Below are 26,892 nucleotides of genomic sequence, written 5' to 3' on the forward strand. Positions count from 1 at the left end.
CTTCTTAATAATGACCTGGCTCTCTTCTAAGATGAGACCAAGTCTATTGATGAACAATATCAGAGAATTTTTCGAGATACCCAACTTCTGTCCTAGGGTATCGATCGTTGTACTGACCAAACCTTCAAGACGAGAAGCTGTATCCGCTCCTCATGAGCCGCTACAATTTCTCTACTTGAATACAACCACATATCCCTCAATTTTTTCAGCGTTTTGGATCTGGCTATCCAAATGTAGCTCAAAGTGCTATCGTCAAGAGGATGGTATAATACAGCAAGGGGTTTGGGAGCTGCCAAGAAGACAGTATCGTCATTTCAATCAACCCCTGGCGATTTTCGGCTCAATCATCAATCCCTATCTAACACCAAACTTCACATACCGCTTGGAAAACGGTCTGCTGCGGTGGCCATGCCAAAAAGCATTCGAATGCTCACCCTCACCTACCTTTTCTCGGTTCCCACCCCAAGATACATGCCCAGTAAGAGATAGAGACTGCACGATCCTGTCATGTTCTCGTAGATCCAACTGACACGAGCACTCATGCAGCCTTCATAATTAAGCAAGCAGTCATAGGTTGGTAATTGATCAATCACCTGCGTCTCCATTATGCTTTGTTGACTATGCCTTGCAATCGAGACACGCGATTGTCAAACTGATGGACGAGATCTCATTGCAAGCTATAACGCAAGCAACGAATTGTCAGTCGATAAATATCAAGCACGAGATGAAATGGGCTGGTTGCAAGTACATAAGGTCTACCCTTTCGCAGGACCTGAATCTAATCTTTGTTCAAGTAATACATGCTGTTGCTCCCTAGAGCCTTCTCGCTCTTTGTTATGTAGTTTGCTGGTTTGTTTGTCTGTGTAGCTTGCCCATGATGCCCGCCTTTGATGCCTGCCCGTAATGCAAGCTAGGATGCCTAGCTATGGATCAGGTATAAATACCTGGCCTAGTCCTGACTAAGATCTTGATCTCTTGCCTTGGGGCATCATAGTCATTTCTACTCAATAGATCAAGTATATACCAAAGTGCCCCTCTGCTACCACCTAACCACCATGGCGAACAGGGTCCATACAAGCTCATGGCCAAGGACTTTGAGGGCAGGATCAAAGTCAACCTTGACGACACGAACTGCATCGACCTTTAAACAACCAAGTTACGTGTGACCAAGGTGATGGTCGACCACGGGATGCTTCGGAAGAAAGACCTCCCTGAAAAGGTCCGAAAGGCTCTGCACGACCTCTCTAGACTGGATTCCCGTACAGGCTGCTTTGTCAAACTATAAACACTACCGACAGTTCAAGGGGAAAGACTGATTCGGAACCCTGGCAGGGCCTATATAAGATATTGATGCGGGCAAAATGGCACGGGAGTCGTTGCCATAAAGACATGGCGAAAGCGCTGAGCATCATTTGGGACGACATGATCCCGCCCCTAGAGGACTTCTTTTATCCTTGAACAGCTGAGATGTCAACCGAGGATTACTGTACTAGGTTTACGGGGATACTTATGCTCTCCCCAAGCGCTCCTCTGGGGTACCCAAGCCCGCAGTGGCAGAGGCCAAGCCTTCCCCTGCAGCAACAAGAGAACTTGCCTCACACGATGCGCAACTTGTTTTTACTTCTCCCATATCCCCAAGCACTGGGTTACCTCCTATGTCAAGGGTAGCCTTCAACTTAAACCGACATCCACTTCTTCTACCACGGGTTCCTTTGGGAGGACGCTTGCCCTCACAGACCCTCATTCCCCAGCCCAGGACTGACCAACGTGCGAGCCTGTGTCATCAAGTCAGTGATGAATCACTTTATGGCGTATTGAAGAAAGCATGTCTTTAAACACAACCTGCCCCTATCACCCTCGAGGATGCAGTTCCAACCACTGGCAACTATGAAAATGTCAAGATGCCGAAACGCCAACTTTCTCTACCACTGGCCACGGTTAGGAACCGACATCACCTGGGGCTCACAGGAAACGGCGTTGTTGATTGAGGATACTCGCACTGGCTCTAGTTGCGACGATCTCACGCTGGTATGCCAGGAACCACCAATTTCTGAGCCCTCTTCTTTCATATAGAGGACTTGGCCAACAACCGACGAAGTAGATAGATATGATGCTCCATCACCGCACTACAGAACCGGGCATTCTCGTGGTTCGAACCCAACTGGGTCACTCACACCAGACTTCCCATACTCGGCAGAAGATGCTCTAGTGGCAACACTCCAGAACTAGATCATTGATCTGGGTATCAAAGTTGACAATCATTATATACTACGCACAGCTGTTCCCCAAAAGGGGGGAACAGCAGCCGCTCAGGACTCGCAGATAATGGAGGAACCTGATGAGCTGATCGTCTTTGTCCTTCCCGGAGTCCAAGGATACGACTACTGGATCTGGGGATACAGGCCATTGTTGTGTTCCTATATATATACACCAGGCCAGACCGGAAGGCCGAGCCTATCACATTGAGAAGAAGGGTTTCTGAGTGCTGGGGGTGCTGATTGAAGTTCTCATCCTTCATCAACCTCACTGGGTTCGGTATCATGAGGTCTACTAGCTCTCCCGATACACACACTCGTTTCGATTTACCTCTATGGCCTGAATGAAAAGTGGTGTGTTCCCGCCGTCTGCAATACAATTGCTGCGATTGATTATCGAGTGGCTGCAATGAGAGGTTCAGGGTCGGATATTTAAGGACTGGGTATGCTTAGGGCTCGAGTACCCCCAAGTCTTAGATAACCTTGCATGATTCTCATCTGTTGTCCAAGGAACTTGTGATTATCCCTTTCAGGGTATGTACTACGACTTTGGTACACTTAGAATAGCCAGTATGGCAGGCCCAGCTTCGCCCTTAACGTAGTCTCCCTCAAACAAGGATAAGCAAAGTGGTGAGAATAGACGAGACGGAACTTTTTCTGGCTATACACGTGCTTCATTTGTGATTTATACACACTTAAACCTCCACAAGCTGATCATCCTCATCTTCAACTTCCTCTACACGTCCATTGGTACCCTCAATCAACTTGACATCGTCCTTACTTTCGTCCTTGCCCTCATCTGCCTCATCACGCGCCAATACCTGCACCAGTCGTTCACAGGCTTCCTGGACACCCTCGTCCTCAACGCGCAGATGTGTTTCCCGAATGACGGGATATACTTTGACACGGCGCATGAGATCACGACCCTCTCTTGTTGTTGTTAGCAGAGTTAGTGTCTCAACGTGAGTCTGGATGTTCTTGTGGTCCGAGTCACGCTTCTTGTCTGGCGGCAGCAGCTGCAGGTCTGGCAGCATGTCCATACTCTCGTCGACGTCGTACTCCTCGTTGCCCATGATCGGGAGTAGGATGTAAGGCAAGATGTCAATCTCGTCCTCGGAGAGGAAGGAAGAGTGTGATGATGTCTCAAAGGCAACGTTCTTGATAGTGCTGGCAACGCCCTTCCTCCGGATGTCGGACTTGTGCTCGGTAAAGACCTTGAGCTTGGTGAGGGGAATGACGTCGTCGTACTTTTGCGCCTGGAGGAAGTGCTTGCGGATGTCGGAATGCTTGGCGAGGTCTGCAAAGACGTAGGCGAGGTAGTCAAAGTCTGCCTTTTTGTTGTATGAGCCGTCCTGGCCCTTGACGAAGAGGTCCATCAGTTGGTTGAGGACAACGTCGTCTGAGCCCAGCTCTTCAGGAGCCTGCTGTTTCCTCTTGAGAACTTCTTTGAAGCTATCCCACTTGGCCAAGTTGGCGAGGAGCATGGCGAGGAGATTGGCATTAGGCTCCTCAGGGTTCTACTCGGTGGGTTAGCTGGTGTTTATGTGTGTGCAGTATTATGAACAGTTCATGCGTACCACTATTCGACGGAATACGACATCAAGGAATTTCTCATCTGTTGCTAGGTTCTCAAGAATCTCTTGGTCACCCGACAAGTTGACCAGAATTGTCACAGCATGCTCGGATATTTTCTGCAACATGGCATTAGCGCCGAGTTTCTCGCGAAGTCCCTGACAAATTTCACTCACGGGGTGATCTCGAATCAAGATCTTGAGGTTCTTCACAGGCTGGAGTTGTGAATCCTTGAAGATGTTGGGTTCCGCAGTCGAGTACGGCACCAAGTTCTCGACGGCAACTTGGCGAATCTGAGGGTGAGGGTGGGCGATGAAGCCCACGAGCTGCGGGGTCAACAGTTAGTGGGTGACTACATGAATATTGCGCAAGCAGAAGCATACTTCTTCCAGCTCAGTCGGCATCTTTCTGGTGTCTTGTATATGCGGTTGAAGGAGTTTTTCAACGATGGTGGTGATGATTTTGGAGGGGCAATTTGATAGTGGGGCAGACGCCTGAAGTCATCGCTGCTTCAGTGGGCTGGGCGTCATTGCCGGTGACTCTTTCAGCGGGACCCACAGGACAAAGAAGTTTCCAAGGGTCTCCAGTGTCATCATGGTGGCGGGGCAGAATTCTCAAAAAGAATTTGTTAGAAATAGTACGATGAGAAGCACATATGAAGGAACCCGGATGAGATAAACCTTGCCTAGGTGAATTTCTCATAAGATTAATAGCACTGAATCACAGTTGGCCCTTTTTCTCTTTCTCTTTCTCTCAGTGACGGACGGCCAAGATATAGAACTTAGATAACACAGCATGCCTTTCTAAAACCCGCTCCTAGGTAGGTAGTTAGAGCTAATTGCAAGTTCATGTTTATCCAAATCATGCCGAAATCAGCCGACATGATTCTAGTATGTCTTTTTTCCCCTTTATTTGTTCTGTTCGCATGAGTGAGTTCTGAGACGGTCTCTTCCATATCCGAAGATACTCTACGCAACGATTTTAGTCAACGACTTATACAGTCTAGTACAAGAGCTAGCAGAGACCAAAAAAAGCCCTATCAATTCGAATTTTTATCAGTTTCATCTTGTATACATGTCTCCTCCAGGTGAAAGAATGGAAGTCCAGTCGGAGCCAGGGAAACCTATTAGCCGAAAAGTGATTGGCGGGTTGAAGGCGGTGAGGCACCATTTTGAGCTCACCTAGGCGCTATGCCTAAATTAGAAAGAGGGGTGGTTATCGATAAGGCACAAAATTTTGAAAATCTATTCTGCCTCTGATACTCCAAGCCCACATTGTGTGTGTGCGTGTGTGTGTGCCATTCCAAGACAAGACGCCCAAAATGCCCAAGGCTACCACTCCCTCCGCCTCGCGGCAGACGCGACGCCATAACCCTCTCGAGGATGATATCACAGCCACCGGCATTCTCAAGAACAAGCCCTCAAAGAGGCGGTCGCATGGCGGCGACAACGAGGAGGAAAACTTTGTCGATGACCGCGCTTCGAGGACCATCCTTCGGATAGGTCGTGAATTGGCCGAGGAGGAGAATGCCGGAAAGGTCATCTCCAAACCGACTGTCGACACTTTTGGCTACGACTCGCGATTTGACGACGAGGCCGAGGACGAGAACAAGGTCTACGACGACGACGAGGCTTGGGGCGATGACGATGAGGTTGTGGAGGAGATCGAGGTCGACCCGAATGACCTCGACATGTACAAGAAGTTCATGCCAGATGAGGAGGATGATCTGCTTAAGCACGGTTGGGACCGCCAGCCATCAGGAGAGGAGCAGGGTGACAGCATCAACCTTGCGGATCTGATCCTTGAGAAGATTGCTGCCCACGAAGCTGCGCAGGCGAGACGAGAGAACAACCTGGGTCCTCCCGATGACGAATACGAGCTGCCCCCCAAGGTTATTGAGGTCTACACTAAGTAAGTCAAGATTTCCAATCGCGACAAGACTCAAAAGCTAATCATTTCAGGGTTGGACAAATCCTCTCTCGATACAAGTCTGGTCCTCTGCCCAAGCCCTTCAAGATCCTCCCGACCATCCCTCATTGGGAGGATATCATTGAGGTGACCAAGCCCGATACCTGGTCCCCCAACGCCTGCTACCAGGCGACGAGGATCTTTGTTTCGAGCAAGCCCCACGTTGTGCAGCGATTCCTCGAGATGGTCATCCTCGACCGTGTTCGTGAGGATATCTATGAGACCAAGAAGCTCAACGTTCACCTCTTCAACTCTCTCAAGAAGGCCCTTTACAAGCCCGCTGCTTTCTTCAAGGGCTTCCTGTTCCCCCTCGTTGGAAGTGGAACTTGCACGCTGCGAGAAGCTCATATCATCTCGGCTGTGCTGGCTAGAATCTCCATCCCCGTTCTTCACTCCGCCGCTGCTCTCAAGGGTCTGTGCGATATTGCCGCCCAGGAGGCATCACACGGTACCGAGGGTGGAGGTGCCACCAACATCTTCATCAAAACTCTCCTTGAGAAGAAGTATGCGCTTCCCTATCAGGTCATCGACGCCCTGGTGTTCCACTTCCTGCGCTTCCGAAGCGTTGACCCCGCCAATGTTCACTCTGGCGATGCTATGGCAGGTCTGGCGACTGAGGGAGATGCCAAAGCCAAACTGCCTGTCATTTGGCACCAGAGTCTGCTCGCCTTTGCGCAGCGCTACAAGGGAGATGTCACAGAAGACCAGCGTGAGGCACTGCTGGATCTGCTCCTGACGCATGGTCACTCGGCCATTGGCCCTGAGGTGAGGAGGGAGCTGTTGGCTGGAAGAGGCCGGGGTGTGCCGCTCGAGCCCCAAGGACCGGCTCTGGATGGCGATGATACCATGGTCATTGATTAAGTCGAGGTCCAACTTTGATCTTATTGTTCAATGGCCCTTTCCTAATGAGTGAAGATAAATATGGCGTCTGGCGCATCAAAAGGGTTTCGAGCTGGTTCGACTTGAGATAGATTTGACTCTGTAAAAGACGGAGTAGCCCATTTCGATACCAATTTATGTGATTCATTTTCTGGAACAAACGAGAGTGTATTATTCAGTGAGGTCGATTTGGTCGTGATGATTGAACGGAAGGAGCGAGTTGAAATGGGGGTTCCTTCCATGTTAACCCAGGGAACTCGAGCGCTATCCCAAAGTTTTGACCTCTTCCACCTTCAAGTTCCTATCAACCACGACAAACCTACAAAGCAGCTCTACAATGCAACCCTCCCGCGTGAATTAACCCTCATACATCTTCAGATCGTCCCCCTTACCTCGGTTCTTCAGTTCGGCCCTTCGCTTCGACTCTTCGCTTCAGTCTCCTCTCCTGTCTTCTTCTTCAGTCATTCGTCACGACTCTCCTCTTTGGCTCTTCGATTCTACGCTTGCTTTTACATCCACGGGATGCCTCATCGTAAGCCTTCTCTGTCGGAAGCTTCCACCAAGGGATTCCCACATTCTCGGAGCCTTGCTCCGGTTCCATCATGCCCCCGACAGCGACGTCTTTATCGGACAATTCGCTGCCAATGAGTACTCGCATCGACGCGAACGAGATCAAGTACGATATTGGCGTCGATAGGCCTGGGGATGTATAACATAGATTTTGCTAACTCCTATCAGCTACTTTAACCTCCCATTTCGACACCAGACTCCCCCTTTCGTCTCGGTCTCGTTCCCAACACCAAATCTGGACGGCTCAATGAAGCACCAGCCAAGCCTTCCTTCTATGCCGGAGAATGCATTCGCCAATCATCTTCCTTCCACAGAAACTACACCTCGCCCACTCAACCATCTTCGAGCCTCAGTTTCGGGCTTTGGTGTTGACCCCCCACGTCCTCCTCGCGATGGGTTCGAGTAGGTATGGTTCCCGCAGGGATATTGGGCAGAGCGCCAGGTCATGATGCAACGGAAGAGCAACTCTGGCAAGAGCTTCTGGAAATGGCGTAACCGGTCCACGAAATCTGCCAGTGAATCCGATGCTCGAGAAATGTCCTTTGCATCGCCAATGACGTCGATGTCTGTGCCACCCAACTTCAAGCCCTTTGAGCAACCGCTGCAAAGGCAGCCCGCCAGCCCTTTTGTGTCGGAATCGGCCCACGTCTTCTCACTACAGCATCCTACCACTACACGCTTATCAACCCAGGCTCGTGAGGATCGCGAGTCAAGCTCGGTATCTCCTGGTGTGGGTAGTTCGAGCTCGATATCGCCCATGAGCGTGGCGGACACGGTTCGAAAAGCGACCACGGTGCCCTCTTCGCCCTCGAGCACAATAGGACTCTATGATAAAGCAAAGAAAAGCATTGAATCCAAACTGAAATTCAGGACGCGCAAAGAGGTGGTTGAGTTTCGAGCATCAATAATATGGAAACAAACTGACAAGGCCAGCGTTGCACATGCCCCCCGATTCCCGAGTATGAGCGCCCTCAAGCAACCATGGACGGGGCCGGAAATTACCACAGTGTTCATCAAGTCACAAAGTCAGGAACCTGGTTTAAAGATGACCTTGGGAAAGTAAAGCTTCGGCGGAAGCTTTTTAGCAAGGCTCCATGGAGTCGAAAGGAGTCCAGTGATTCATACAGTAGCATGGCTAGCTCCATGAGGGAAACCCTCAAAGGTAAGGCACCTCCTGCATTACCTCTTTCTAACGATACTTCCGTTGTCTCCCATTTGTTATCTGGCCTTGGAAGTAACAGGAGAACTAACAGAAAACCAGTGCGGGTTGACTGTGTTAATAGCCAGTACCCTGGAGGGGTGAGTGAACTGTTCACCTTGCTTTGGGGCAACAAGGAGGTGCTGATATCCTCGTCTGTTACAGGAAGCCGTCCGGATCAAGACCCCTCCCTTAGGTGAAGATACTGCCAGTGGAAGTCCGCGCTCATTCTTCACCGAACTGGTGCCTCCGTTCGAAAACGACCCTGTTCCTTTTCTGCCTGGACCCTCTGCGAGGCGTAACTCTCTCCAAACCGTTCGCCGTAGAAGCATCACTCCACAGGTACGTGAGTGGTGGGAACAGATGCCCAAGAAACCTGAGCAGGATCCTTTCGCTCAGGTACCTACTTTTGAGTTTCAAGTACCTGAGCACCTACCAAATAGCCCAATATGCCCAGCAAACATGGGACACAAGGGCGGGACAGGGCTATGCGTGTATCATGGGCGAAGAAAAGGTGGTAGAACATAGAGAGATGTGCGGTGAATGTTACTGGCTTGGATGAAGTTTGTGATGATAGATTTCGAAAGGTGGACGAGTGGGTTCTAGAACTTGACAATACCTACCTACTCTGATTGATGAACTCTCTTTTGAAAAGAAAATGGCTATCAACAACTGCTTTTAGACTTCATTACTATAATATCTATTTGCGCACCCGAAGCCAGCGTTTGCTATATAAATATTTCCATATGTTCCTGCTCTATGGTATAGGGAGGAGGCTCTGTCTAGACCATGTTGGGATCCATTTTCAAGTCATTAAGCCTGAGAAACCTGGTTGTGTGGCGCTCCCTTGTACTCGGTCTGGGTCTCATTGGGCATGACATAGTCGTATGATGGCCCGCTCTTCTTCTTGCTCCAGAAAGACTGGCTTCCCTTGAAGAACAGGGGAGGCGGGTTGCGAATGTGAGTGAGGAAGATGATGAGAACCCAGACGAGGGTGATGGTGGGAAGCATCCAAGCACTAGCCTGGAACTTGACCGCGTCGGTAGGGTTGTAGTTGAGGAGGGCGACCAAGCTCATTCCGATACCGAGGAGAGTGTAGATGGCAGTACGGACAATGCTCCATTTGCTCCAGGGGGTGGTGCGTGATACGATGGTGAGGAGGACCATCAGGATGAGGGTGATGCCAGCAGCGATGTAGGCATATTGGAACTGTAAAGGGGGTCAGCGAACTGAAGATATAAAGGATAAAAAGTCAAAACTTACAACCAGCTCAAAGCGCGTCCAGGTCTGCTCGTTGACCTTGGCCTCGAGGGCGTTCTCAGTGATGTTGGAGTTGGTCTTGTCCTCCGAGATTTCGGTCACAAGGTCGATGCCAAAGGTCTCGAGCAGCGAGTTTTCCATGGCGTAGCTGATGGAGTAGAAGGCCTCCGCAAACGTATTAAACTCATCCTCATCTGGGAAATCCTTGTCCTGGAGCGTCGTGGCGTACTTGGCGAACTGGGGCCAGAAATCATCCGCGATGTCGCTGATGTTGGTGACCGCGTTTTCAACCGTCGTCCAAGTCGAAGAGTATTTGGGTGGGTAGAGCTTGAAGAAGTCGGTGATCATCTTGCTTAGATTGTCTATGATGTGCTGGGTTGTCGATTTGGCGATATCGTTGACGTCGTTGAAGACGGAGTCGAGGGTCAGGTTCTTGAGGGTGTCGATGATCTTGGTCCAGATGACGAACTGGGTGAAGCCCTGCATGAAGAGCACCAGGGCCAGGTGGAAGGGGAAGTGGATGACGGTCCAGATCTGTTGGCGCACATGAGGGAGATTGGGGTTCTTCATCCAGTCAAAGTAGACGAGGAAGACGAAGTAGACGGTAGCTGAGGCAGCAGTGACGATGCCGATGGTTTGCGAGTCTGCGACTGATTAGCTACATACTATCAAAGAGGGAAATGTGTACTTACTCCAAGCATCAGGGCTCTTAACAATGGTGACAACACTCTGAGCAATGACAATAATTCCATCACCAAGAATCATGACAGTCAAAAGACCCATGCGCTTCATCAGATGAGTGCCCTGAAAGCTGAGCACCGGCCAGATGTTTGCAAAGGCAAAGGTGAGGATGACCTCGACGCCAGCGAGGACGTACCACGCGATGAAGACGCGGCTGTTGCCAGCTCTGAATCGGAACGTGATTCCCAAGTATACCAAGGCCACGATGACGTTCATGCCGATCTGCATCAGCATGGGAAGACGCTGCTTCTTGTACTTGCGGATGTGCCAGAGGATGCTTGCGTATTCGACGGCCAGGCAGAGGCGTGAGATCATGAGAATGATAGCTAGGCAGAGTTAGTTATTGGTTTCGATGCGTCAAGGTGTTGTCCATACACATGGTTCTCATCGTCTTAACATTCTGGTCGTCGGGGGTAAACTTGGGAGCAACGACGGCGAAGCCAACCATGACACCGAGATGAACACCTCGAGCCGCTCGCTCTATTTCATGTCAGCATAAATCACTCAAAAGAACTTAGTGTAGCCGTACCGAAGAGACTGTCAGTCACGAAGCGCACATCGTAAAGGCCGACAACGAGCCATGTAATCCAGAGAACACTTTCATCGTCAGAACAAGTCAATCCTTGTGCTGTCTCAACCCTCATACCTAAAATATCCAACGTAGGCTTTGAAGCGATCGTGACTGTTGACACCCTGCGTCTGAGAAAAGACAGTGTAATTGGCGGCGAAGAAAAGATCGAAGAAGAGCTCGAGCAGACTGGCATCCTCGTGCTACTTGAGGGTCAGCAACAAATTCTGACGTGTGCGTAATTCACAAACCTTCTGGAACTGTGGACAATCAGCCTCGAATCTGTTACCGAAGAGACTCAGGTCGGGAGCCGTGGCCTGTTTTGTCGGAGCAAGAGTTGTTGTGTCGGACCGGTCCTCGGCAATGAGAGGACTCTTGAGAAGCTGGAGCTTCTCAGCCGTCGTCTGCTCTGGCAACTCTTCGTTGGCCATCCTCACTAGCCGGCTAGAATGAAATGAACTGCCAAAAGGAAGAGATTGCAATTAAGAAAGGAACACAGATCCTTCAATCAGGTAAACACTAGAGGTAGACCACAGACTACTTATACAGACGGCGCCACAGACTCAACTACGTGAGCAGGGATACGGATGTCATTAATAGAAATAGAGGATCATCATGCACGAGTTAGAGCAGCGGCCGACTCCAGCCTCATGTGCGGCTTGTCAGGGATGAGAACGATTGTGGGAGATGGTCAGCCTGGGATGGGCTCCCCTGGTGCATTAGGGGAACGCTCAGATGCAACCCAACATCCAGCTGCGCCCAGATGATGGCCTATGATTACCGAGCTGGAGCATCAAGGGAGCAGCTTGGTTCTGACGTGAGCAAGACCTAGCGCCAGCGACGGTGCACTCGAAAAACCAGCTGGGGGCCAAAAAGCTGTGAGCAAGGGCTCTGTTCCCTCGTGGTAATCCGTGATTCGTGAATACGCTCGGCCGGGGCCTGCCTGGAGAGACGCTGGATCGTCTTGGCAAGGGCGTTTTCTGGCCCACAAGGCTGGACTGGCTTGGTCCTGGGGATGATGATAAATGAGCTGGAACCCCCCAAGCTTGGTGTAGCTCAAGTCCCGAGGACCAGGGTGGCAGTGCCAAAAGTCCCCTGTTATTTTGGGTAGAGTCGCAGCAATCTTGGCTGATTGAGGAAGCATTTTTCGCTGCTGGAAGAGCTGATGACCAATGCTTTATGCTTACGGTTCTTGGCTGGGGATATTGTACGGGTTTACGAAAACCATCCGCGTTAATTGGGTCTCTAACACAGCTTGACTTCTGTCTTTCGATCAGTTGAACACGTACCCAATTGTCCATTGAGATCTTGAGTTGCGTCTCTTCTTCAGCGCCATCAAATGAAGATGGTGGTGCTCTAAATAACGCTCCCGTTTGAGCCCGACGCCTCCTCCTCCCGCCACAATGTTGATATCCTCCCAGCTGAGCCACTAGCGCAGAAAACATCATGAGGCTATCAAGGATGATCGCTGGGTCTCGGTTTCACCGCTTCACACCTCGGAGCCGACCCTCCTCTCATCCCTCGAAAAATCCAGCCTGGATAGGAAGTCGGGTGAAACGATGGACTGGGACTTGGGCCCCATTCTCGTAGGGCTGGAAATAAGTGGGACATACGGATACTCTGCAGGTGATGCAAATCACGTGGCTTGGCGACAGGCGAATGCCGGATGAATCGCGGTTATGCATTTACTGAGGAGTTTTACCAAATGAGGCGCTTAATCTCGGCGCGTCTAACGCGTCTCCCTGACCCCATTGATTCACCATGTGCATGGCCGTTGTTTGTTTGGCGCATGCGACTCGACAATTCAACATGATTCGATGCTAGAGTCTGCTTTGAACCTTTCCTGACAGCAGCATCTTGCCTGCTTAAACTATAACACCATGGACCTCGCTGTTACACCGACCGGCCGAAAACGAGCCCATATCGAAACCGACGATCCAGTCCCTACTCCTGCGACCCTCAAGAGACGCCGCCTCGATGACCTCACCGCCGGATCCCCCTCGACTCCCAAAGCCATCAATGCTATTAACGCGGCGATACCTGCGGTAGTGAATAGTCAGAATGGATGGCCGCCGGTGGATGAGAATATGGACATGACGGGCCTCAGCAAGCAACCTGGAGCTCTTCCACCAAACCCATTCCAAACAACACCACAACCTGCACCTGGCTCCGCTTTCCGCCCAGCAATCAAACTCTCTGCGCTTAAGGGTACAAAATGGGATACTGGGGAGGAGCGTCGCCCTGTTTTGCCAAAGAAAGTTGGGCCTGGCCGGCCCAGGAAGACCGCCACGCCGAAGAAGCCTGCAGCACCGAAGGGCAGGCCACGGAAGCGAAAAACACAAGATACGGCCGAAGATGCGAATAAGGATGGAGATGAAGCAGTGGCTCACGAATCCACTGACGAACTATCGGCGGTGCCAGATGGATTGCTTTCAGCCTCTAAACCAACACCCAAAGGAATCCTGACTCCTTCAAAGAAGAGAGGACCTCGGGGGCGGAAGAATGTCACTTTCGGGGCTGGGCATGATGCAAACGGCGAAGTCTTCTTTGAAGATTTGCCAAAGAAACCCCGGACACCACGCAAGGCAGCCAAGTCAGAGGCAGACGAGATTGTGTGTGCCATCTGCCTGAAGCCCGATTCCAAGGCACCGAATCAGATTATTCTCTGCGACATTTGCGATTTTGCGGTTCACCAAGAATGTTACGGTATACCCGAGATTCCAGAAGGAGATTGGCTCTGCAAGTCATGTGCCCAGGAGGATGTGCTCAAGACGCCAAAGAAGGCTGGAGAGACGAACATCCCGACCATCACAATAGCGGCAGAGGTACCCGAGATTCCGAACCTAGAGCAACATGTTAGATCACTGCAGAGAGTCCTCCTGGACCGATGCACGGGGCGGAGACGGTTACAATTGGCTGGGCAGCTGGAGGCAGAGGAGAAGGTCTACCAGCTTGTTGAACAGACGGTGGTTGCTGGTGAGGGTAACTCGATGCTTCTGATTGGGGCCAGGGGCTGTGGGAAGACTACGGTAAGATGTCGCCCGTCTTTGGCGTCACTCAGTCAACTAACTTGTGACAGCTTCTTGAAAAGGTCATTGCAGACATTGCTCAAGAGCACAAGAACGACTTCCACGTGGTCAGGTTAAACGGTTTCATCCATACAGATGACAAGCTCGCACTCAAAGAGATATGGCGACAGCTTGGAAAGGAGATGCAGGTCGAAGATGACTTGGTGAACAGGGTGAGTATAACCTTCGCTTCCTTTGCCTATCCCAACTCACGCTTCCAGACCAACTACGCCGACACCATGGCATCCTTGCTTGCCCTGCTGTCTCATCCATCTGAAATCATCGGCACAGATGAGGGTGTCACGTCGCAGTCGATTGTCTTTGTCATTGACGAGTTCGACATGTTTGCCTCTCACCCTCGACAAACACTATTGTACAACTTGTTCGATATCGCACAGTCTCGAAAGGCGCCCATCGCAGTGGTGGGCTGTACGACTCGGCTGGATGTTGTGGAAATGCTCGAGAAGCGAGTCAAGAGTCGATTCAGCCATCGATATGCTTACCTCTCCATGTCCAAGTCATTGCCAGCATACTGGCAAGTGTGCAGACAGGGTCTAGTCGTGGACAGCGATGAAGCTGAGAAGGAGGGCATCAACACTTATCTTGAAGGACACGCCGAGTTCCAGCAGTATTGGAACCAGAAGATCGAGGCAAGTAAATCCCTCCTTGATCGAGACCAAGAATACTGACCAGCTATGCAGGGGTTGTACAGGGAGCGGTCATTCCAAGATCTGCTCCAGTATCACTATTACACGACCAAATCGGCTTCGGCGTTCCTTACCGAATGGATCCTGCCCTTGTCGGCTCTCTCGGCGAGCGATGTGACACTAAAGATACCTGCTCTGCAGAGCGAGGTTGAGTCTCTCACGCCCCCTGACAACCGACTGCACCTCCTATCCACGCTATCAGAATTGGACCTGGGATTGCTCATCGCGGCAGCACGACTGGACATTGTGGCGCACACAGACACGGTCAACCTGGCCATGGCGTACGACGAGTACAGTTCCTTGATGGGGAAGCAGCGTGTGCACTCGGCAACATCAGGCATGCTGGCCGTGGGCGGCGGTGTCCGAGTATGGAGCCGTGGAGTCGCTGGCATCGCATGGGAGCGTCTCATCTCGCTCGGGCTGCTGGTGCCTGCCGGCATAGGAGGCGCAAGGACCCTCGGCCACGGAGGGCTTGAAGGCAAGATGTGGAAGGTGGACGTGGCATTGGAGGAGATACCTGCAGCGGTGAAGCTGAGCACTGTACTGGCGAGATGGTGTAGAGAGATTTAGAAGGGGCATTATTTGATGAGGCGTCAAGGCTGCATGCGAAAACGAGGCATTTCTGTGCTGCTTTGCTATGAGCAGTGTTGAAGAACTATGAATACCTACATATAGAATAATTAAAACATGTCAAGAATTTTTTGCTACCTGTTTATCGTTCGAAATCTCTGCCGAATTCTTAGAAATCTCTCCTTCTCACGGTATATCATATGAGCAACATAAAGAAGTGCTATATTCTAGGTGTCTTGTTGCTTTCAAGCAGAGTTTGTATGAAGTATGTAGCTAGTCTCAGCTTACAAAGGAGATTATTCAGTGTATAACTATAGTAGTAGGTATTTCGAGGAAGTCAATCCCAGCATTTTTCTCATTTTATATCCCATAGCTAGTACCAGCCTTAACTTTCGTGTATCCTTTCAACTGCCTGCGTCTTTCTCTTGAATTTTGTCTGGAACTTGATCAGTATTCGACATACAAGTAAGTGTATGCCATAGATACTGACCGTTGACTTGCAACAAACTCTTTCTTCATCTCTCACCAGTCTGTCAGACCCAAGCCTCTGCGTTTGGCGTCAAGAGGCTCGTCAAACATGCCCGCCTCGAGCGTCTCGAGGTCTTCCATCCCTGTCATTGACTGCCGACGAGGGAAAATGAGGCCCACGGGGACGGTAAAGATTCTGAGTGATAAACCGAGCATTGTGCTTTAACGCTTTCTTGTGAAAAGGACGAGGTGGCTTCACAAAGGTGATGCTCTTGGTAGGTAGAAGAGGTGAGAGTGGTTGAGAAAATGTGCTAAGATCTGGAGATATCACCAACTTCTCCCAAAAGGCCTCACGGAACATCTCTGTACTTATACCCGTTCGCCATTCAGACCGGCCTCTCCGCGTTTTTGAAGCCAGGTGTTATGTTCCCCCATCCGAGCACCTCAAGGCAGATGCCATATTAGTTCAACAGAAAGGGGCAAAAAATGCTAGGACGAATAGTAAGGAAGAGAATATCACCGCCAAAGGCTAAGGCGGAGATGGCGCAAGCGCCTCGCGGAGGTCGCGATCTTGGTGGCGGATGAGTTGGAATGCGGATTTTCAGGGCGTGGAGGTAAGCGTCATTGGAGTGGCCCGGGTCTCAAATGCCAACGATGGTGGGTTGATGCAGATCTTGTGCTTCTTTAGTAGGTCCCTGAGGATTTTGACGATCTACGTTATGTGATGAGATATGGCGGCGGGAGTCAAAGGTGGGAAGGGATAGCACCTGATGCCCGAGAGGATGGTACTCGGTCAGACCAGATACCTTCATTACAAGCTGCATCTACTCGCCTTCAGAGATCATATACGTCTTTGGGATGGACATGCCGCTCTCGGGATGAATGACATAGCAGTGGACAGTCTCATGTTGCCACTCCTCCACTCCTGGCATCTTCAAATTATACAGCCCTACGCAGCTTCTCGTCCAAACTCTAACCAATCCTAATCTACAACTTTGTCATCTTAGAGCAAAGAATACAATAAAGACACATAAACTTTAGAGTGAAGGATGGCACCAGTTCAGCTCGGCTGGATTCAACCCGTCTGGTTGGGAGAGATACCCTCAAATCTAGTATCACAAAATTATCCATCCCATCCCATCCCCCCAAACGCCGTCATTCCTCTCATTGTCCATACAATCAATAGGTAGTTAGCATTAAGCATTTCACGTCCCAAACCGTCCATGGATCCATCATCCATCCCAATTAACTTAAACGTGATCAATTCATGTCTCATTCCACAACCAGACCCTCCAGCACCCGCATCGCTTTTGAGCCCTCGTTCTCGAACCGGCTCACTATCGATTCGCACTCGAGCTTTAGCTTGTTCTCGGCTTCTGCTGCATTGTGGTAGATCCACTCCTGCACTGTCATCTGCTTCTCAGGCGATGTCAAACTCTGTCCCTGCTTCAAGAATCGATCCGCGCCATTCTCCTTGTCTGAGTTGGTCCGTGGTGACCCAAAAACGGCCTCGAGGTCCAGTTCGGTCCATGGCGTTGTGCTGCGTAGACCGACGATCATGTTACGCTTGGACGGCGAGCCACGTGTAGGAGTTGAAACTGGGGGCGCGAGGGCAACTCGCTTGGGGTTGGCGCTGGCTGCGGGCTTTGATGACGGCGGCTGGTTCTCGGCGTCAGAGGACTGAGGAGACTGAGACGGTGAGATGGCTGCTTGTCGGGCGGATGGCGCAGGAGAAATGATGCGTCCCGGCGTTGATGGAGGGTTCGCCAGATGAGCGGAACTAGGAGGTGGCGATGATGGCCGCGCCGATTCAAACGACACTACTCGAGCGGCGGCATGCTCGCCCTTCTGTTCCTTAGCTGAGTGCACTTCAACGTCATCTTGCACATCTTCTTCTGATCGTTGCGTGGATGGCTGCGCTGCCTCTTCGCCTTCAATCGACTTCCGAGCATCAAGGGACTTCTTGGACGGCCGCCCTCGACCGCGTTTAGGAGGGACAAGACTCGACTGGCTCTCCTCAGCGACCAGGGACGCACGGGATGCTAGTGATGCCTTGGATGGACGACCACGACCTCGCTTAACCGGGGGCTCTTCCGGAGTCTCAACGGGTGTTTGAGTTGGTGCTTCAACAAGTTCGAGTTCATCAGCCGACGCTTGGGAGACGAGTGACGCCTTGGAGGGCCGTCCGCGACCTCGCTTGCCCGCCGCGCTCGAGCGAGCAGCCGCCGACTTCTTGACAACTGTATCTGTGCTGACCATGCTTTCCTCATGGGCTGGCTCTTTCACCTCTGGCTCCCATTCTGGTGTAGTAGACTTCTCGGGGATCTCCTCAGGTTGTGGAGTTTCTTCGGGAATCGTGTGATCTTCTTCTTCCACAGGCTGTGCTGCGGCTTTGCCCTTCTTCGACTTGGTCTGCTTCGACACCTTTCGAGTTCCAGCCTTTCGTCCCTTCTTCGGAACATGGAGCTCCTCAGGTTCCGGCTCTGGCTCCGGCTCTGGTTCGACCTCGGGCTCCGGTTCAGGTTCTGACTCAGGTTCTGGTTCCCGTTCCGGCTCCGGCTCATCGACTTCCATTTCAGCTTGCAGAGCCCTGAGCTCATCATCAACCTCGGCTTCATCCACCTCGGCTGGTTCAGGGTCGAACATGGCATAATCCTGTGATTGATCGGCCTTGGCCTTTCCTCCCTTCTTCTTAGCCTTTAGCCTCTCGGAATCAGAATCGACTGTGATCTCCTCATCCTCGGTCAGTTGCCTCTCCAGGTCTGCCTCCAGTTGACGCTCAATTTCATCATCGTCCGGGAATGTTCCAGGTGTTGATTCATAGGCGGGCATAGACACCTCAGAGGCAACAGATGTGGTAGAAACTGTGCGTGTAGACTTGGTGGCCTTCTTGGTCTTCTTTCGCCCACCCTTCTTGGGAGCGGAAGCTTCGTCCATCTCCACATCCTCCTCTTGTTCCAAGGTCGAATCGGGTACGGCGACGCTGCCGCGGGTTCGTGTTGCGCGTTTCTTAGCAGCCGGAGCTTCTGGCATGGCCATGCTGGCATCCTCAATCGCTGTACTGTCTCGCTTCTTTCCCCGAGAAGGCTTGGGTGGTGCCTCTTCCTGGATCGACTCTTCCACCTCTTCAACGGGTTCCTTCTTGGCCTTCGTCTTCCGTCCCTTTTTCGGGGCAGCCTTACGAGCTTTTGTCTTCTTGCCACCTTGTGTTGAGGCTGTGGTAAGAACACTGTCTTCGGGACCAGCGACCGATTCGTTAAGAGATGGCGCTTCCGATGTGGCCGTGGCGACAGATTGAACAGATAGGCGCGAGGCGCGCCCGGCTTTGCTCTTGGGCGGCTTCTTTTGGTTTTGTGCCTCATCAAGCATGATGAAGAAAGGACAGTCGGGTGATCGGTTAAAATGCTCCTCACTAGGCAAATGTTAGCTAGAAACGAGAAACGTGAAAATGGAATACTCACAGTGGCATGTCACCAGGCTCCCATCCGTCGAGGGCAAGTTGGCAGTATGCACATGTTGCCATATCATCCGAATCCTCGGTTGGCGTGTATTTCCACCCAGCGTCAACCAGTTGCTTGGTTTTGCACTTCCATCCCTTCTTGGAATCGTGCGGCCACCTGCCAGCAAAGGTCGCCTTTCTGGCCTCTCTCATGTATGGTTGATTTGGGTCTTCTTGCGCATAGTCTCCCACCTCGGCCTCAATCGCGGCGACGACGGCCCAGCCACACTCGGGGGCATGCTTGAGATGTTCTAGGAGAGGGTCGTCGAAAGCCTCCCAGCCGTCGAGGCCCTTGTGACATAGAAAGCAGTTGACATTGTCGGGACTTTGTGGGGTAGGGTTGAAGAATAGACCAGCACGGGCAAGCTATTGAACATGTTAGCATTGGTTTACGTGGCGGCGCAGAATAATCCATACACTCGCGGCTGAGATGTTCTTGTGCGGCCAAGCGAGGGCCTTGGTGCCTCTGCCACCAGCTGTTGACCCTCGCTTTTTTACACTCTTGTGAAAAGAAGCCAAACGGCTCTCGTATGTGATGTACTGGTCGGTAATGTCGTCGAAAGACATGATTGCGATGATGCGACGCGTCGAGTCGCGGTTGGTTGAGGGTATCTGCAGTCAAGGCGCGAAGCGAGGCCTCGTTGGCGATGTGGACGCAAGGAACCACGAGACACGACGGCTATGAGGGAGGAAAAATCCAGGAAAAATTAGTGAGCATTTCAATATCAAAGGCTCGTCTGAAATTAGCGCTGGGCGTCGTGTAGGAAGCTCGAGGGGATGTCGAATTGCGATGTATGGGAAGAGTGTTGTTTGGAAGGAATATTGATTGATGGCCGTAGCAAGAGGCCCGCTGCGGTCCAGTAATGGCTTTGGGTGGGTCCAGGCGCGTTTGTTTACTTTGGTGGGTCAACCAGGTCTTTGACCCCAGAGATCCAAACAACCCGATCACCAATAGAATATATGGGACTGCTCAAAGCGCCTAGGTTAAGGGTATTGATTTGTCTATGCTTGCTGCCACTGAGAGTCTGCAGTTACTTTGTGTTTTGTGTGTTTTGACAGGATCGAAACGATTGCTTTTTGTGACAGGCTGGCTTCTCGGCTACCCGGGTAACTTGCTAGCTGAGAGGACGGGAGCATGCCAAACTTAGATATCATATCATATTGACCACAAAGCTACGTGTTCTTGGCTTTGATACTGTAGCCTCCAATCAAGTATTCACAGCTTCCCAGCTGCTTTCAGTCCTCGCTCACCATCCACCAAGATGCACCACCCTTCATGACCTCGGCCGCCATCCCCGGCCACAACTGCGTCGAATCCACCTTGCTCGTTGGCAAACTTGAGGACGTCATCATCAAAGCTACCGGGCTGCAGCCACACAGATAGAATGCCAAGCTCCTTTGCCTCCTGGAGCACCTTGAGAGTTGCCGAAGGAGGGGTGATGACTGAGATGGACGTCTGCTTGGGGTTGGGAAGCGCCGTAACGCTGGGGACTGTAGGATGGTCCTTTTCTAAAGCAGAAATAGTTGCCGATCCCGGATTGATGGGCGTAACTGGCAAGTCATGATAGAGATACCAGGCAAAGACTATTTACAATGTCAGTCGACACGGCTTTCATGAGATATTGACATGGATGGATTTAACCTCGGTGGCCGAACTTGGCGGGGTTTGAGCTTGCGCCCACTACCGCAAAGGCAGAAGACGCAAAGAACTTGCGAACAGTGGCTTCGGTAGTCATTTTAAAGTCGATTGAGTATTGGCTATCGGTAATTTGTCTTTGGCTGTTGAGGATTGTCAATCAAGGATGCGAGAGTTCAAGGGAGGATGAAGGTTCCGTTATCACCCACGCCGCTGCGGGGCTGCGCCAAGTCGCCATACACCGATCACTCCATGTATCTTAAGTGCTTGTGTCATGTCATATGTCAGGCCGAAGCCACGGCTGCGAGTTATAAATCAGTTGATTCTGCTTGTGCGTCCTTTCTTGTTCTTAAGCTACTCTCAAAGTACAGTAACCTTGATCAATAAGCCATCGTGACCGTGAACATGTCCGTATTTGGGTAAGTCATCATGGTCAAATCGATGGATGCATCTCCTAGGACAATGCGGAACTAACACCACTGCAGAAGGGCAACTTTCTCTGCTGCAAGATTCGCCGAAGCCAGGCCCACGTACCCTGCAAGCCTGTTCAAGACAATTCTGGGGTATTACAATCATGAGGATCCTCATGGCACGCTTCTAGACTTGGGTTGTGGCCATGGAATTGTTGCTAGGGAGCTGAGCCCCCGCTTTGCCAGAGCCATCGCCATTGACCCAAGTGATGGGATGATCCGACTGGCAATGCAAACCCATGCCGAGCACACCAAGATCTCATTCCGTCAGGGCTACGCCGAGGACTTGTCTTTTCTACCTGCACACTCGGTAGACATGGCTGCAGCTGGCCAGGCAGCGCATTGGTTCAACTACCCCCAAGTCTGGCCAGAGCTGTCCAGGGTAGTCAAGCCAGGCGGCTCACTGGCCTTTTGGGGGTACAAGGACAACATTCTCATTGGACACCAGCGAGCCAACGAGATATTTGGGAAGTTCTGCTACGGCGAAGGAGAAGTGTTACCCGGTGTGGAGGGCATGAACCAGTATTGGGAGCGTCCTGGACGAGACATCCTCCGCGACCTGCTGGCTGATGTCAAGCCCCCTGAGTCAGAGTGGGACAAGATCAAGCGAATCACCTACAACGTCGACAAAGATACGACTGAGATTGCAGGCCCAGAGACGGCCTGGATGAGAAAGAAGCTCACCCTCGGGCAGTTTGAGGCCTATGTGCGCACCTTTACTGGGTACCAGGGCTGGATGGATGCGCACCTGGACAAGAAGAGCCGTGCCGAAGGTGGTGAGGGAGACATTGTGGACTTTATGTTTGATCAGATCCTGGAGGCGGAACCTGAGTGGAAGGAGAAGGGTGATCGTTGGAGGGATATCGAGGTTGAATCCGTCTGGGGCACGTATATTCTGCTGGCGACGAGGAAGTGAGGATGAAGACGAGTCAGGACGGATATTCCGCCAAGACTTGATGAAAGCGATCGACAGCCACGCAACAGACATTTATGCAAATGCAATGGCCTCCAAGCCCATTTTTAACTCATAAAGACCAATCCCTTTGATAAGAGCTATGCATATTTACCCAAGTTTCAATAGTTTCACCGCCTCGATTGGCTAGTAGATGGTCGACAATATAAAGCCGACATCATGCACCCCTGGCTAGATAACAGGGCCTGCTCTGGCGATCAACCGCCCAATCTATTTTGTCACCCCGGCTGGCTTCGGTTGGGCGACCAGCCTGGGCCATGGGCTGACACGGTTGCCCCGTCAGTCTCAGGCAAAAGGACAGCAGGGAGGCCAAGGCGTGAATTGAAATGCACAGCGAGTGCAAGCCTGGTCCTCTTTTCTTACTTCTTCATCCTTCAACACCACTCGACCTCTCGAAAAACCATCGCCAAGCATTTTTTTCGTAGTTACTCTCGTGCAATCTCCAGTACCCGTTCGCCACTGCTCCCGTGTCACAAGCTCAAGCCCATCAGCCGCCCACACCCAAACCCAAAATGGTGAGTCCCAGTTGCCCCGGACACCCCTTTCTCGATGGCGTAAACAACCCACCCCGCCCTCTGATTCGACAGCCGGCCGCCCGAACAGTGGAAGAGCTTGGAAAGTTGGTTTTGCATCACCTTGCGCGAAACAAACAGTCTCGGACTTTCTGCAACTTTTATCTTCCCACATCTCTCCGCACCTGAATCGCAATCGCAGCACTTTAACCAGCGCATCACAACACAACACAAGCAATCATGTCTTCTAACAAGTTTGACTCTCAGGCTTCGACCAACTACAAGGAGGCTTTCGCCCTGTTCGACAAGCGCGGCAATGGCCGTGTCTCCCTTGAGAGCCTGGGCGACCTTCTCCGCGCCTGCGGCCAGAACCCTACCCTCTCCGAGATCCAGGACCTCGAGAAGAACGTTGGCGGTGACTGTGAGTATTTTGTTCTGATTCCAGATGTTCCAGGGCGCTCACTGACTTGATGCGCACAGTCGATTTCGAGACCTTCCAGCGTGTTCTGAACCGCCCCGGCGGCTTCCGCGACCCAGGCGAGCCCGAGGAGTACTGCCGCGGTTTCCAGGTGTTTGACAAAGACATGACGGGATTCATCGGCGTCGGCCAGCTCAAGTACATCCTCACAAACCTCGGCGAGAAGATGACCGACGAGGAGGTGGATGAGCTCCTCAAGGCCGTCGACACCAGCTCAGGCCAGGTCAACTACACTGGTACGTTTTCTACATCTTACGCCTTACTTTTGTAACCAATAACTGACTGATGTGATTGCAGATCTCGTGCGAACCATCCTCGCCAACTAAGTGGCACAAGACAATGGGCGGATCAGTTAATGCATCTACGTGGAAGGGCCGGCGTTTGCTTGTTTGATTATGGAATTGGAATCGGCTATGGATACACCGAAATGATGAATTACCGCTGAGCCTTTTGGCGAAGCACAAGCATGTATGGATTTTTGGTAGATACTTTGGGGGTGAGCAGGAGTCTAGAATTGATGCTCTTGTGTCTCTTAATTACTCATTCCTATTCCTGTGATGCTGCTCGGAAGGGTGTTTCACCATGACCAGGGGCATAATGGGGCACAGAAAGGTCCACCAGCCTCAATATGATATCCCAATCCTTTTGTTTACTTTTGCTCGCATAACGGATAATCAAGGCTTCCAATCAAAATCATGGCTCATACTCCCTCAATTGTTGGATCGTCCCTCTTCGCCCTGACCTGATCATGATGCCCGTGGCTGGCCCGGCGATCATACCGCCCCGCCACAGCACCCGATTGCCCCGCGTTTTCCATTCGCTAGCGGCGGATTGAGGCAGGAGCTTCAGCTGCATTACCAGTAGCTCTCGCCCCATCTCCCTGCATCAACACCACACCTTAACGCCTTGGTAGACGCCTGATCAATAGAGCTTCTGCCTGTCGAACCCCTCTTTTGCATCCTTCACCTTCTGGCCTCAATCCCATAATCTATAAAGCCGACCGGCTGCCCAGCCAGAAACAACCCACTTCTTGTCCTGGCCGCCAAGCTGGACAAGCGTGCTTCCCGCAAGCCCCTCCTCCTACTCTCCCTCCTCGTCCTCGTCCTCGCCATCACTCTGGCTTCCTCACGAGCCTTCTCCCGACTCGGATCACTTGCCAGTCACTTCAGATTCCAAGCCGCGCGCTCCGCCATCCCTACAAGACACCTCATGACCAGCACCATGGTTCCCGACAAGTACCGTAACCCTCCCCAGGCGCCGCCGCTGTTCACCGCCACCCCCGAGTCGATTGCGGCCGACACGAAGAAGCTCTGCGATGTCACCAAGAATGTCCTAGACTCGGTGGTTGCCGATGTTCCCGCCGACAAGGCCACCTTTGCCAAAGCTCTTGAGCCTATCCTGCTGGACGAGAACTTGGCTGCCACCCAGCGACGCATCTTGACTTTCTACCACCATGTTTCCACCAAAAAGGAACTGCGAGATGCCTCTACCGAGTCTGAGAGAGTCTTCAATGACTTTGGAATCGAGTGCAACATGCGAGAGGACGTCTTCAAGGTCGTCGACGGAGCCTTCGCGAACCGAGCTTCTGAAGATTTGAGCAAGGAACAGCTGCACGTCCTCGAGAAGGAACGACAAAAGTATATCCGAAACGGTCTGCGTCTTCCTGCCGGCCCAAAGCGAGACAGATTCAAGGAGATCCAGAAGCGCCTGAGCGAGCTCGAGATCCAGTGCCAGACCAACCTCAACGAGGAGAAGGGTGCTATCTGGTTCACACCCGAGGAGCTTGAGGGTGTCCCTTCTGATGACATTGACATTGACTCTCTCGAGAAGGGAACTGGAGAAAACGAAGGCAAGGTCAAGCTTTCCTTCAAGTACAACCACTACTTTCCCCTCATCAAGCACGCCGTCAACGCCGACACTCGCCGCAAGTACACTATTGCCGAATCTAACAAGGCCAACATCAACGTGCCATTGTTCCAGGAAGTCATCACTCTCCGAGACGAGGCTGCCCGACTTCTCGGATACGAAAACCATGCAGCCCTCCGGATCGAGGAGAAGATGGCCAAGGGCCCTGAAGCTGTCCGAGAATTCCTGGACGATCTTCGAACCCGGCTGGCTGAGGGTGGAGCAAAGGAGATTAACAAGCTCTTGGAGTACAAGAAGAAGGACCTTGAGGAGCGTGGTCTCCCAGTTGACGACAACTTCTTCATGTGGGACACATCCTTCTACTCGCGTATCCAGAAGGAGAAGGAGTATAGTGTCGATGAGACCAAGATCTCCCAGTACTTCCCCGTTGAGTCGACATTTGCTGGCATGCTCAAGATTTTCGAGGAAATCTTTGGCTTCGTTTTCGTTGAGCTCAAGCCTGATGAGCGAGCTCGACTTAGCCCTACTGGCAAGGCCGAGGATATTGTGTGGCACGAGGATGTCTTGATCTACAGTGTGTGGGATGACGAGGCTTCAGGTGGCAACTTCTGTGGCTACCTGTACCTGGATCTGCATCCCCGTGATAACAAGTATGGCCACAATGCCAACTTCAACCTTGAACCAGGCTACATCGCTGAGGATGGCAAGAAGCACTACCCCGTTACTGCTCTTGTCTGCAACTTCAGCAAGCCTTCACCCAAGAAGCCTTCGCTGCTCAAGCATCATGAGGTTGTGACCCTGTTCCACGAGCTAGGCCACGGCATCCATGACCTGGCTGGACGCACCCGCTACAGCTACTTCCATGGAACTTCTACCGTTCTAGACTTTGTCGAGGCACCTTCTCAGATGCTGGAGAACTGGTGCTGGACCCCTAGCGTGCTCAAGTCGCTCTCCAAGCACTGGGAGACTGGCGAGCAGATCCCCGATGAGCTGATTGAGAAGCTGGTTTCGACCAAGCGCCTCAACTCAGCCATTGGTGCTCTCGGTCAGCTGACCATTGGACTTTTCGACATGACTGTGCATACGCCCGAGTCTCACGAAGCGGTCAAGCAGCTGAATGCTGGTCGACTGTGGAACGAGCTTCGACACAACATCTCCGGAACCAAGGGCCCTGAGGACCTTGGACAAGGCCTGTAAGTATTGACTGTATTACCTTGGCTCTGAGTAGCACGCTAACGGTGAAGCAGTGAATGGGGTAACCGACATGCTGGTATTGGCCACTTCATTGGTGGATATGATGCCGGCTATTATGGCTACCTGTACTCTGAGGTGTTCTCTCTCGACATGTTCCACTCGTTCTTTGCGAAGAACCCTATGGACGGTGAGGAAGGGCGCCGATATCGCCACACGGTCCTGGAGAGGGGTGGCAGCATTCCCGAGTTGGAGTTCTTGAAGGAGTTTTTGGGTAGAGAGCCCAGCTCAGAGGCTTTCTACAAGGAGCTTGGACTTTCCTCATCTGCTTAAAGAAGGAGGTGTTTTGGTGCCGAGACTGGCTACATAGAAAAGAAAGAAAAAATCCATAGATACTCGGTCAATGATAAGAGTTATGAGGCATGCCACTTGATTCGTCGGTT

General features: G+C 51.7%; 9 protein-coding genes across 9 annotated transcripts; 5 read left to right on the top strand and 4 right to left on the bottom strand.

The window, feature by feature from the left end:
- Positions 1 to 2,950: 2,950 nt before the first annotated feature.
- Positions 2,951 to 4,231, bottom strand: LRP88_13892 (protein HGH1; the record flags this gene model as incomplete). The annotated part of the gene is made up of 4 exons (XM_083250248.1): positions 2,951 to 3,772; positions 3,833 to 3,946; positions 4,004 to 4,153; positions 4,211 to 4,231. The coding sequence occupies 4 exons, from the start codon at positions 4,229 to 4,231 to the stop codon at positions 2,951 to 2,953; spliced, it is 1,107 nt and encodes a 368-aa protein (XP_083094582.1).
- A 917-nt stretch (positions 4,232 to 5,148) lies between these two features.
- LRP88_13893 (snoRNA-binding rRNA-processing protein ENP1) lies at positions 5,149 to 6,656 on the top strand (the record flags this gene model as incomplete). Its single annotated transcript, XM_083250249.1, has 2 exons — positions 5,149 to 5,738; positions 5,789 to 6,656. 2 exons carry the CDS (start codon positions 5,149 to 5,151, stop codon positions 6,654 to 6,656), a joined length of 1,458 nt encoding a protein of 485 aa, XP_083094583.1.
- Positions 6,657 to 9,255: 2,599 nt separating this feature from the next.
- On the bottom strand, positions 9,256 to 11,442 carry LRP88_13894 (uncharacterized protein; the record flags this gene model as incomplete). Its single annotated transcript, XM_083250250.1, has 7 exons — positions 9,256 to 9,651; positions 9,706 to 10,346; positions 10,395 to 10,769; positions 10,819 to 10,923; positions 10,973 to 11,040; positions 11,090 to 11,214; positions 11,263 to 11,442. 7 exons carry the CDS (start codon positions 11,440 to 11,442, stop codon positions 9,256 to 9,258), a joined length of 1,890 nt encoding a protein of 629 aa, XP_083094584.1.
- A 1,449-nt stretch (positions 11,443 to 12,891) lies between these two features.
- On the top strand, positions 12,892 to 15,356 carry LRP88_13895 (origin recognition complex subunit 4 C-terminus-domain-containing protein; the record flags this gene model as incomplete). The annotated part of the gene is made up of 3 exons (XM_083250251.1): positions 12,892 to 14,040; positions 14,091 to 14,707; positions 14,792 to 15,356. The coding sequence occupies 3 exons, from the start codon at positions 12,892 to 12,894 to the stop codon at positions 15,354 to 15,356; spliced, it is 2,331 nt and encodes a 776-aa protein (XP_083094585.1).
- Positions 15,357 to 17,096: 1,740 nt separating this feature from the next.
- LRP88_13896 (baculoviral IAP repeat-containing protein) lies at positions 17,097 to 19,890 on the bottom strand (the record flags this gene model as incomplete). The annotated part of the gene is made up of 4 exons (XM_083250252.1): positions 17,097 to 19,154; positions 19,208 to 19,232; positions 19,286 to 19,689; positions 19,741 to 19,890. 4 exons carry the CDS (start codon positions 19,888 to 19,890, stop codon positions 17,097 to 17,099), a joined length of 2,637 nt encoding a protein of 878 aa, XP_083094586.1.
- Positions 19,891 to 20,539: 649 nt separating this feature from the next.
- LRP88_13897 (CoA binding domain-containing protein) lies at positions 20,540 to 21,059 on the bottom strand (the record flags this gene model as incomplete). Its single annotated transcript, XM_083250253.1, has 2 exons — positions 20,540 to 20,907; positions 20,966 to 21,059. 2 exons carry the CDS (start codon positions 21,057 to 21,059, stop codon positions 20,540 to 20,542), a joined length of 462 nt encoding a protein of 153 aa, XP_083094587.1.
- Positions 21,060 to 21,364: 305 nt separating this feature from the next.
- On the top strand, positions 21,365 to 22,345 carry LRP88_13898 (S-adenosyl-L-methionine-dependent methyltransferase; the record flags this gene model as incomplete). Its single annotated transcript, XM_083250254.1, has 2 exons — positions 21,365 to 21,378; positions 21,445 to 22,345. 2 exons carry the CDS (start codon positions 21,365 to 21,367, stop codon positions 22,343 to 22,345), a joined length of 915 nt encoding a protein of 304 aa, XP_083094588.1.
- Positions 22,346 to 23,154: 809 nt separating this feature from the next.
- LRP88_13899 (uncharacterized protein) lies at positions 23,155 to 23,718 on the top strand (the record flags this gene model as incomplete). The annotated part of the gene is made up of 3 exons (XM_083250255.1): positions 23,155 to 23,335; positions 23,395 to 23,628; positions 23,690 to 23,718. 3 exons carry the CDS (start codon positions 23,155 to 23,157, stop codon positions 23,716 to 23,718), a joined length of 444 nt encoding a protein of 147 aa, XP_083094589.1.
- Positions 23,719 to 24,613: 895 nt separating this feature from the next.
- LRP88_13900 (metalloendopeptidase) lies at positions 24,614 to 26,782 on the top strand (the record flags this gene model as incomplete). The annotated part of the gene is made up of 2 exons (XM_083250256.1): positions 24,614 to 26,451; positions 26,506 to 26,782. The coding sequence occupies 2 exons, from the start codon at positions 24,614 to 24,616 to the stop codon at positions 26,780 to 26,782; spliced, it is 2,115 nt and encodes a 704-aa protein (XP_083094590.1).
- Positions 26,783 to 26,892: the final 110 nt, after the last annotated feature.

Source organism: Fusarium phalaenopsidis (genome assembly GCF_050370095.1).
Source record: "Fusarium phalaenopsidis strain FUZ10S chromosome Unknown contig_32332, whole genome shotgun sequence".
NCBI lineage: Eukaryota > Fungi > Ascomycota > Sordariomycetes > Hypocreales > Nectriaceae > Fusarium > Fusarium phalaenopsidis.